This window comes from Lytechinus variegatus, chromosome 16 (assembly GCF_018143015.1).
Source record: "Lytechinus variegatus isolate NC3 chromosome 16, Lvar_3.0, whole genome shotgun sequence".
NCBI classification, from domain to species: domain Eukaryota; kingdom Metazoa; phylum Echinodermata; class Echinoidea; order Temnopleuroida; family Toxopneustidae; genus Lytechinus; species Lytechinus variegatus.
In genome coordinates, this window is record NC_054755.1 from 28,757,984 (window position 1) to 28,770,243 (window position 12,260).

A 12,260-nucleotide genomic window follows, 5' to 3' on the forward strand; every position below is an offset into this window, starting at 1 on the left:
AATTTTTTTTTTCTACAGGGAATTCACTCAATCTCCTTAAAACCAAGAGAATCACACTGAATCTTCAAGAGAACAATACATGTATGAATCAGCGTTCTCGCCAGTGTATAATACGCATGGTTCAAACACCATGCGTGCGGAAATGGAGACCAAGTGCGACATGCGTGGAAAAATTAAATGGAAATATTCAGAAAAAAATAATACACTCCATGAACTCATCTTAGTGATATCAACTTCATTTATCGGGTTGCGCCGAAGTCCCACCAACTTAAGACCACTTACAGGCCTACTACGGCTAGGAAAGTGGCAAGGCGCCCAGCTAGCTCGCGGCTGCTATTGCGGGCATATGACGGCACGGTACGGTCGTTCCGTTGCCTATTCCCCCGTTTGCCCCGCACATCACACCGGCTATGCTCCATGGTGAAACGTCAGATCACAGACTCACACAAAACTTACATGTCGATCTACACGCCATTACGTTGTTTGGTGTTGGAACACACAGTCGTAAATCACTAGGAAGTGTCTGTGATATATTTTGCATTTGTGTATGTGCACGAAAGCCACATGCATGCGCTCAGCTAGCTCAGCGAATTAAGTTGGATGATGCGTCTCGACTCTATTGACCAACTCCATTACATATCACATGACCCTCAATCATGAACGCTGTTTTGTTCCGAAGTTGAATGCATTTCGTGATTTCCCTTTTCTCAAAAATATTTACAATTCATAAGCTGGAAAGCTGCACTTCTCTTTCTTTGGACTGAACGGCAAGTATCTGTGCATTTATGTGCATTTGTGTGGGCTTAAAAATACGCCACAATGGGGCTTCCTTAGCGTCTCTATTTGATGAAAAGGCCGTCGCTTCCGCGCTCCGCGCGGGAGGGGTGAACCCCCCAGGAGTGGGAGCACAAGTCCCAGACGTGGGTGAATTTTTTTCTGGCGAGAACGCTGGTATGAATGTACATCATATCTAGAAAATACATTGAACAAATTTGCGTTGTTAGATGTTGACGTTGCTGGCCGTCCATAGTTGTGATTGATCGGATAAATCGTAACTCTTTGTAAGACGGGGCCCTGAGGTGCATTTCATACTCGCCCTTCTATCACCCTGAGGGCTTGGCCGAGGGGTGATAGAATTAAGGGCCGGTAAGAAAAGTGGGAGTGATGATTTTCACTGTCATCCGAAATACAGAGCAGTCCATATTTGTTTTATATACTGACCTCATTGGTAATCACATAACTCTATCCCAAATCAATTGAATTTCAGTACCACTAGTGTAACTTCAATCTCAATTTGATTTGCTAAATCACGTAAGTTGTAATTTAAACGAGCTGCTCTGCTGCTGGAAAACCGATAAATCCAGTTGGCCAGTGCGCCGTTGCAGCGCAGCCAGCTAGATGCGCGCGTAGAAACACAACTTGTGGTCCCGCCCTCGGGGGTTACAAGTACTATCAGAGGGTTTGGTAGAAGAAATTGACAGTTAGTCAAACCCCTGAGACGATAGACGGAATAGCACCACGTTACATGATGAAGTTATGACCAATCAGAGATAACAATCTTAGTATGAGGTATATAATAAACTTTAGTTGCTAACAGGTGCATTTATGGACTGTACAGACATTCATTCACAGTATGAGGAATTGGTTCCATATTTGCTCCGGCGACAATTGCTCCAATTGAAAATCTGCACATTAAGCCAAACCTAAAGCCTAAATAAACCCTAATCCTTATCTTTACATTATTCTGAACCAAAAACTCTATTACAATCCTAACTCTAACCCTATACCCTCTGAGATATTAAGACCGGAGCAATTGTCACAGGAACATGTCTCGATAGTATAGCCACTTTTCCATTTAAAAAATGCAAATCCTGTGGCTTTCTGTGTAAAAATCTGTACGTTTTGGTGACATAAGCACGATGAAGCAATATTGAATTAGAGTAAAATGCAATTTTCTATATTCATGTATACTACGCTGCCCTATGCAGATAATGATCGGGAAACTCATGCTAAAGAATGTGAATGTGTCATATTTTCATCTGATACATGGTTTTGCATGATTTTGTTTTACTATGATTTTCATTGTATTTTATATCACTAAAACTAGGGCTGAAAGATATATTTCCCTCGAAATTTTGTGAATGCTTTGTCCTTTCCAAATTCTTTGATATTGAAATATCCATGTACATGTATGTTTAATTGAAGCTGATGTAAAACTATTTAAAAAGAGGGGTCTTTTTAATTTTTAAATGCAGTAATTTAGAATTAAAAATATTGTGTTCATCTTTAAAAGCTAATGGAGCGAAGTAAAACAAAAGATCTCTCAAGTTACACCTCATACTATATTTATTTAAATATTATTGTATAAAACTCTAATTATGATCTAAATGGTTAGGAATTATAATCTTGTTATATCTCTCCACAGGTGGATATCAATGGAGAAACATTAGATGTCAATATATCATGGTCAACAGCCCAAGATGTTATCACACCCACTATAAATGATACTACTCTATGTTTACAGGTAAGCTCTGTCAACTCGTTGAATATTTCAAATTTCAAATTTTTGTATATTGTCATTGTTCATTCTGAAGATACTAGTAGTTGGGTTGAATAGAATCAAGAAAATTAGAGGAAAATAGAGGTGAAGGTTTGATGGAAACCTGTCATCAATAATTTCTCAATTTGTTCTCCTTTTATTCAAACCAATCTTCAGGGTGAACTTCCCCTTTCACATGGTGTATGCCACGTGTGAATGAAAGTACAGTATTTATTTTGGTCTATTTCCAATTGGTCTAATGCCAATTTGTCCAGTTGCCAACTTGTCTACTATTATTTGGTCTACCATCAATTCATCCACTCACCACATGGTCTAGTTTCATTCAGTCTAATGCCATTCTGTCTAATAACCAGTTGGTCCAATAGCCATTTAGTCCATATAATGTACCATTTGGTCTAATTGGACTCGGTGTTTATTGTGCAAAATGAATGAAAATTAAACGAATATAAGACCAATTGGTTATGAGACGACTTGGTCATATACAAAGTGGTGATTAGACGAAGTGATGATTGGACCAAATGGTTGTTAGACGAAACGTTGATGGACGGAATGGCATTAGACTAAGTGAAAGTAGACCATGTGGTGAGTGGATAAGTTGGCAGTTGACAAATTTTTATTTTCATATGTACAGTGATTTCATTTTAGTGAAGGGTACAAAATCTTGAACTTAACAGACACCCATTTTTGTCTCACCTGCGAAGCAAAATGAGACTATAGGCGCCGCTTTTCCGACGGCGGCGGCGGCGGCGTCAACATCAAATCTTAACCTGAGGTTAAGTTTTTGAAATGACATCATAACTTAGAAAGTATATGGACCTAGTTCATGAAACTTGGCCATAAGGTTAATCAAGTATTACTGAACATCCTATTAGAGTTTCATGTCACATGACCAAGGTCAAAGGTCATTTAGGGTCAATGAACTTAGACCATGTTGGAGGAATCAACATCGAAATCTTAACCTGTGGTTAAGTTTTTGAAATGTCATCATAACTTAGAAAATATATGGACCTAGTTCATGAAACTTGGACATAAGGTTAATCAAGTATCACTGAACATCCTGCATGAGTTTCACGTCACATGACCAAGGTCAAAGGTCATTTAGGGTCAATGAACTTTGGCCGAATTGGGGATATCTGTTGAATTCCCATCATAACTTTGAAAGTTTATGGATCTGATTCATGAAACTTGGACATAATAGTAATCAAGCATCACTGAAAATTTTGTGCAAGTTTCAGGTCTCATGATTAAGGTCAAAGGTCATTTAGGGTCAATGAACTTTGGCCGAATCAGGGGTATCTGTTGAATTACCATCATAACTTTGATAGTTTATTGGTCTAGTTCATTAAACTTGGACATTAGAGTAATCAAGTATCACTGAACATCCTGTGCACGTTTCAGGTCACATGACCAAGGTCAAAGGTCAATGAACTTTGGCCGAATTGGGTGTATCTGTTGAATTACCATCATAACTTTGAAAGTTTATGGATCTGATTCATGAAACTTGTACATAAGAGTAATCAAGTATCACTGAATATCCTGTTTGAGTTTCAGGTCACATGATCAAGGTCAAAGGTCAGGTAAGGTCAATGAACTTTGGCCATGTTGGGGTTTTTTGGTGAATCTCTGTAAGTTTATTGGTCTAGTTCATAAAAAGTGGACATAAGAGTAACCATGTATCACTGAACATCTTGTGCGAGTTAGAGTAGTATTCAAAGTCAGCACTGCTGCTATATTGAACCGCGTGATGCAGGTGAGACGGCCAGAGGCATTCCACTTGTTTATTAATGTCTTTATCTTTAATTTCTTTATCTCTATTCAAGGTTATTTCATGTGATACTGCCGGCAACATTCAACTTCAATACAAAGGCACAATCGTGAGTACATGTACATAGTATGCAAATAATACACCTCATGAGTGTTAATAGTAAGAATTATACGCAGGAGGTCCCTCTTGAAAAGTTCTAATGCATTTCAAAAGTAATGAGTATTGGGTAATCTAGAATCTGGGCTAAATGATGGGCATTATTTGCTTTATAAGATAATGATGTGGATCCTTGTTATTTGATAAACCATCCTCATCTGAAAACCATGACAGGTCAATAGAACAAGTCGTCAGTACCAGTCATTAGCAAAAATTAATGACTGGTCACATGATGGACTTCGGCCAATCATTTCATTGGGATCCAAATTGCCATTTTATGATATACACTGTGATTGAAGAAATAGTTGCATATTTGTTCAAATTTACCTAGTTTCAGAGCGGAAGCGGAATCAGGAATTTAAGTTTAATAAGCCATGTACATATGGGAGAAGAAAAGGAAAACGGTTTCTGTTTTATTGAAGTGTCTTAAGGCAACTATCTAGAGTTTTTTTCTTGCTCCTAATCTCTTGATAAACATGGCCATTGGCCATTATCAGTGTTTGTGTGGGAAGAGATAATAAAGGGCATACATGGATATGATAAAGAGATAGATTAGTGTTTTCACATCAAACTCAAAACATTCTGAAGAGTCTATTTCCTCAACAAAAGTACATGTATGAGGACACGCCCATTCCCAGAATTTATGGCATGATGAATCAAAATCATCGGAAAGAAATATTCACATTTGTATAACTACATGTATATTGTAGGATTTTAACATAGTGAATAATTACTACATGTAGCATTAAGAGACTATTTCATGTATATAAACCATACGTTTCAGTCATGGTAGTGATCTGCTAGCATCCCCCCCCCAGAATTTATTTATTTTTTCTTTTGATGGCATGTAAAAAGAAATTAATTAACATTGTCTGTTTGTTCGGTCATGTGTAAGATTTATTAAAGTGGATTAATTATCCCCTTTTTCCTGTTCTTTCTCCCCCCCTTCCCTCTTCCTTTCCCTCAAATCTTACTTTGATTCTCCAGTTTACCCTGAATGTAATGCAGCAAGAGGCAGCTAATCTCCAAGCATTGATGCCTGAGAAGGTCAAGCCTGATGTGAGTAAAGAAGTTGTCTCCCCTATGCCTGGCAAACTCCATTCCCTCCATGTGCAAGTAGGAGATTCGGTAAGTTGCCTTTATTGTTTGTTAGCACTTTCAGTTTTACTTCTTTCATATTTCATGATTAGAAAGCATGACAGAATGATGCCTGCCAAATTTCTGATTTAAATGCCGTCCACCCCAACAAGCTCATTTAAGTAAATTAGAAAAAATATAAGAAGCCTAATACTGAAAATATCAAATTCGGATGTTAAGTAAGGAATTACAGTATGACATTTTTAAGTTTTGCTTATTTTTTTACAAAATGATAAATATGCACATCTTGGCCTAGACTTAGCTGAGAAAACCAATGAAGTCACATGCTCACTGTTTCTTTTGTATTTTGTTTTATATAATAATAAAAACTCGTTTTGATAGTTTGATAGTAAAAAAAAGTTTTTCACTACTTCACAATCATGGCTTTTGATTCCATTTTCCATGAAGAATCGTCCAGAGTTTCACATTGTGGGATGAAAAATTGAAAGTACATGTATATGATAATATGAAAATAATAGAATCATTAAATTCAATAGTCATTGGATATAGCACTTTTTCCTTTTACAAAGCGCTGCACACACACTACTCTATGCTTGGGCCACTAGAACAATAATTCACCAACTCAGAATGATCAACTTTATTAGTCCATGCCAATTGAGCAAAGTAGATGGGATTAAGTCGCATTTTCTCTAGGCCGGCCGTAACAGCGAGTCGAAAACAGCCCTTTAAATATTTTTTGTACCAGCTACATATAGGTGGTTTGAAAAAAAATGATTAAAACGGCTGTTTTTGACTCGTCGTGCAACCACCTCATGGGAATGTGACTGAGGTGTAAGAATACAAAAGATATAGTGAGTATATCGTCGGCTTCCTCATAAAGTGAATATATTATCAGCTACCTCGATGAATTACGTCATTGATGTTCCTTCCTTTATGAATGAAAAATGAATTCACTGTGCAACTTATTGAACTTTATTTCTGTATTCTATTGACAGGTTGGTGAAGGCCAGGAGGTGTGTGTTGTAGAAGCAATGAAGATGCACAACAGTCTCTTCTCATCAAGAGACGGAAAGGTAACAACAAATTGAATGCATGGGACTGGTGGGGGAAAGTTATTTCACAATGCAGAATTGAATATATGGGACTTGTATGCATGTGCAGACATAGGTCATTTGAATAACTAGACTAGATTATTATTATTATTTGTTTCGGCGCCACCTGTGCTTGGGAGGCAACAACCGAATTGAATCACTATGACCCGCAAGTCTCTCCTCCCATTGTATTTTTCTCAAATGGGGAATAAAAATGCATTAATGAGGAACCGTAACCATTTAGTGAGTGAAAGCTTATAAATGTAGAAAAAATGTTTAAATCAAAGAGGTCTTGTGACCACTTTGAAGTGGTCAGTTGTATTTTTATCAATTCTTATTTCCCCCCCCCCATTTCTCCCTCCATTTTCACCACTCCCATTCTTGTTTATTACTCTGTACATCTTTTTTGTATGTTTATCCCTTTGCCATCTGTGGGGATGTCATGGTCTAGTGGTTAAAACTCGTCTCTCAATCAGAGGGATGTGGCTTCGAATCCCAGCCATGGCATGTTTTCCTCCAGGAAGAAATTTACCCACATTGTGCTGCACTCAACCCAGGTTAGGAGAATGGGTACCTGGCGGGTGTTTCATAAAGCTGTTCGTAAGATACGAATGACTTTACGAACGACTGGTGATCCCTTCTTGTGCTATGTGATATCCCTATGTAATTGAGTTATAACCTAAGAACATGTTATAGTCGTGCGTAAAGTTGTCGTAACTTTACGAACAGCTTTATGAAACACCCGACCGGTAGGAGTCACTCCTTGAATGCTTTAGCTGCTATATGGGGGCTCAGCTACGGCGGGGGTAATCATATGGTAACAAGTATCAAGCCCAGAGTATATGCAGTTGTAGAAGCCGGGCTATATAATTGGGCCATATTATTATTATTACTATCTGCTCTCTTTTTCTTACTCTCTTTCTCTCTTACTTTCCCGTTGCAGGTCAAAGCCATTCATTTTGTTGAAGGTGACAGCATAGCGGAAGAAGACATTATTCTGGAGCTGGAATAAGCGCGTGACACATCATTACAGTTCACGGGACTTTGCGAGAGGACAGAAAAATCGAACATTAGCGTTGCTGCAATCATGTCATCACAATTGCATACCTCCCGGGGTTATGATACACCACAGTGAGCAATGCTGTGCCTAAATTAACTGTTTTATAGCCGTTTTTCTAAAGGGCTTCAAAATGACAGCAAAACGGCTATAAAAAAGGGGAAAAAAAGGGCTACCAAATGGCAAGCTGCTCACCATGGTCAAGCTCCGATATACATCACTGTGGTATGTGATGCATGTAGTTTGAAGCTTGGAAGAGAGAGATGATCACCCCCCGTATTTTGAGATGAAATTAAAGAGAAATACCAGTAGTTGCAGTAAACACTGATTTCATGAGAAAGTCTGTAAAACCAGGCTTAATTGTCACTATATCATCGAGGATCTAGATCTGGTACAGTTACATAAACTGAACTTTGTGAAATCTTGAAATCTACGCTGAAAAACGTTCACACTGAAGATCACCAACACAGATAGGCACACGTGGGACAGTGTATAATTTTTGCTGAAATAAAGACCCGACGGAAGTGACCGAATCCGTGCTTATTTTGCTTATTTCTCAGCAATTACACAATTTCTTCCAGAATCCTTTGGCACATATTTTTTATTCATACAAACAAACACTTGGGTGGTAATTATATTAGATTCTGTGAAAAGTCATTTTGAGATCGTTACCAAAACTGGAATTTATCTTTAACTTGTATACGTATCGTGGAGAGCATCTTGAGAGAAAAAAATTACAATGGGTCGGTTTCATGAAGTTGTTTATAAGTTACGTGTACGTTTGATGTTATGCACAATGTTATGCACGATTCTGTGCACAACGTTACACATGACATTGTGCACGAAGTTACGCAACGTTGATGTATGATGTTACATGTGATGTTACGCACGACTGGTGACCCGTTCTTGGGTACCAATTCCAGGGGGGGAGCAGTCAAATATATTTAAAGGGGTGTTTTTTCAATTTTGGACGCGGTTTGCGCGTTGACTCCTTAAGGGTATCAAAAACACATATTTTTAAGAAAAAGGGTGGTTTTGAAAGACTGGTCAATGGTCAATCGCGGGGTCAAACGTATTTAGGGCATGTTTTTTCCCAAAACTCTTTTTTTAAGACTAGCCAAACGTGTTTATTGGGTATGTTTTTTTCCCCAAGCTTTTTCCCCCGAGGCCTTATTTTGGTGACATCTTCTTTAGGGGCCAAAATGTGTACATAAAGCCCATGAAAAACTTGTTTAGGGGGTTATTTTACACACAGAGAAAAACTTGTTTAGGGGGGTGTTTGGAAATTCCTTGGTCACGCGTGTAAACAGCAGTATATACCCACCCCACCCCAGTCAGGGATCAAGCAAATTATATTAACAAATACTGAATATGGTAGCTTGAAACGTCATGCACTTCGTTTATACATGTGTGTGCTTGTTAAGGGGTTTGAAAGAAAATATCAAGTATAAAATGAAGTTGATAATTTACATTGTATTTTCATTTTTATGTTAACTGTGCTGTATTCACTCCTGTGCGTTTATTGCAATTAATTGCACTTATACTTGAATATGAACTACATGTACATCTAATGTACACTTCAAATGTTTCTGTTCTCTCATTTTTTATGCACAATGTACATCATAATGCTGAATTACTGTTGAAATAACGGATGTTCATTGTTTAAATTATAATATTTATTTTCTTGAAGCCATCTATTGGATGAAATACATGTATTTCAGAATATGTTTGCTATTCTAGGATAAATGCTTCCAGCAATAACAATCCTTTGGTTTTTTTTTATCATATTTGGGGTTTGGGTTATGATTGGGGTTGAGATTTGTTAGATTAATAAAATGTAAGGTTTCTTTGAGGGTTGGTTATGCATGGAATGATATAATTCTATTAGTTTTCTATTGGCTTTGCTGGAGAGTGGTTGGAAAGTACATCGTCGCACGCACCACGAACCGTCCTCTCTGTGCAGATACAGTGCGCTATCACGCCTCGCGATTTCACCACCAACCCTTCTCTCTGTTACGATGCTCATTGTGGCGTAAATAATTCACTTCGAGAAATGTAAAGATACGGGATGAAACTTTGGAACCTGAACTATCGAACAAAGACACCGGTAAATAATTTGCTCTCCTTGTAGGTGCACTTATTGCTGATTTTAAAAAAACTTTTTTTTGCAAAACTAACTTTCGCATCGAAGTGCGCAGAGAGGACGGTTCGTGGTGTGTGCGACGACATGTACATTTACTTTATGCGATAAATGCTGGAAAATGTTCTCTCATTTACTTGTGTACTTCAAAAAAAGAAGAAAATTGAACTTTTAAAAAAAATCATTGAAGATTATGTTTGACGCTATAAAATGACATGAACAAAGCACAACTATTTTTTTTCTTGATTAGTGCTGTTACTACGTGTATGTCAACAGATATAACATCATTATTTGGCATATAGTACGCAATATACATGTACACAGACTAGAAATATTTTACTTTTCTTTTTAACCAAGAGGTTATAAACCAAGACACTGTTTTCTAAACACAAAATTATATTTGTCTATCTAGCTTGTGTGTGGAGATTTACACATTATTTTTTTACTCAGTTTTGAGAATGTATATGTACAAGGCAACCATTTGCTGCAACAAGATCTTGTTTCACAAAACCTGGCTGCCATATAAACACTCTAGTATACAATGGGTGTACTCTAATTTTAAGTTTGGTGCTGACCTATTAATGTTGGTGTTTGGTTAATTTGTTGTCATCATTGCACCAAACTTAAAAGATTATCCTTCATGAATCTAACAAGGGGGTAAGCTGACAATGATGTAATTCAGATCATTTGTGTAAACTCAGATTAGGTGTTGGTGTCAAGAAAGGCAGTCAATTTTGCTAAAAACACAAGCACTAGCACCATACCTTAAGATTAGGTTTTGGAGCCAGGAAAATCAATCAACTTGTGCTTCCAGCACCGACACAACACCAAAGTTTCAAATTAGGTTTTGAAGCTAGGACAGACAATCAACTTGTGCTTCCAACACTAGCACCAACACCTATCTGTCAGATAAAGGTTTTGAAGCTGGGACAGGCAATCAAATACGTGCTTATAACACCAGCACCAACACCGAACTCCAAATCATCCAATGAGATCATGTTCCTATAAACATGGTGTAAAGACTTCAATATGTTATATAAGAAAGTTTGAATTCAGTTAGGTTATCTCTATGCATTATCTTTTCATTAAAGCATAAATACTAGTAATGATTTTCTCAAAATTTTTAGATGCATTGTCTTGTTTGCCCCCCCAAAAAGCATTGGTATACAACCTTTAGTCCATGGTGCCTATGTGTCTTGTGTAATGTACATGCTTCAAAGAAAAAACAAGGCATTTTTAATGCCCGCATTTTGTGTTCAGTCGTGTTTGGAAGCCACAATCATCGGTTTGTATGCAGCCACAACCAAACCTGTGTGCATCAACAGCACACCAAGTATCTTGACTGTATTCTGATCAAAGGAAAAGAGAATATATGAAATAGATTTTGAGTAGATGGGGATGGACTTGGTGTATTTGGGAAAGGGGTAATGGGTATATTGTTATTATATTTCTGGAAATCATATGTGATGGTTTGAAATGAAATATAATGTATATTGACAGAAACTATGGAATAAAACTGTTTCAAAATGTACAAATGGCCTTTTTTTATTTATTTCTGATCATACCCAGACATGATAACAAGTGTAAGAAAATAGATGGTGGTAAAAAGACAAAGGCAGGATGCTGAAAGATGGTGGATGTAATAAAATGTAATCTGATTCTTTCAGACAGACAGATTTCTTGTTTTATTCAAATACGTATACCCTTATTATACATACACTTTAGTCAACCCCCCAAAAAATAATTATGGTAATAATGAATAAATAATAAATCCAATAATGATAAACAAAATAATATTTATTAAAAATAAATAAATAAATTAAAAAACAAGCGGAATGCCTCTGGCCGTCTCACCTGCATCACGCGGTTCAATATAGCAGCAGTGCTGACTTTGAATACTACTCTAACTCGCACAAGATGTTCAGTGATACATGGTTACTCTTATGTCCACTTTTTATGAACTAGACCAATACACTTACAGAGATATGATGGTTATTCAACAAAAAACCCCAACATGGCCAAAGTTCATTGACCTTACATGACCTTTGACCTTGATCATGTGACCTGAAACTCAAACAGGATGTTCAGTGATACTTGATTACTCTTATGTACAAGTTTCATGAATCAGATCCATAAACTTTCAAAGTTATGATGGTAATTCAACAGATACACCCAATTCGGCCAAAGTTCTTTGACCTTGGACATGTGACCTGAAACGCGCACAGGATGTTCAGTGATACTTGATTACTCTAATGTCCAAGTTTAATGAACTAGACCAATAAACTTTCAAAGTTATGATGGTAATTCAACAGATACCCCCGATTCGGCCAAAGTTCATTGACCCTAAATGACCTTTGACCTTAATCATGAGACCTGAAACTTGCACAAAATTT

At 37.3% G+C, this 12,260-nt stretch overlaps 1 protein-coding gene across 1 annotated transcript in view; it reads left to right on the forward strand.

Annotated features, from left to right (window-relative positions):
• The window catches only part of LOC121429633 (propionyl-CoA carboxylase alpha chain, mitochondrial-like), a 52,070-nt gene extending 44,007 nt beyond the window's left edge, over positions 1-8,063 (forward strand). Inside the window, exons 18-22 of the mRNA XM_041626771.1 lie at positions 2,426-2,524; positions 4,381-4,434; positions 5,469-5,609; positions 6,575-6,652; positions 7,614-8,063. Coding sequence (XP_041482705.1) covers positions 2,426-2,524; positions 4,381-4,434; positions 5,469-5,609; positions 6,575-6,652; positions 7,614-7,682 — 441 coding nt within the window. The 3' untranslated portion in view covers positions 7,683-8,063. The remainder of the gene's footprint in view (positions 1-2,425; positions 2,525-4,380; positions 4,435-5,468; positions 5,610-6,574; positions 6,653-7,613) is intronic.
• The last annotated feature ends 4,197 nt before the right edge of the window (positions 8,064-12,260 follow it).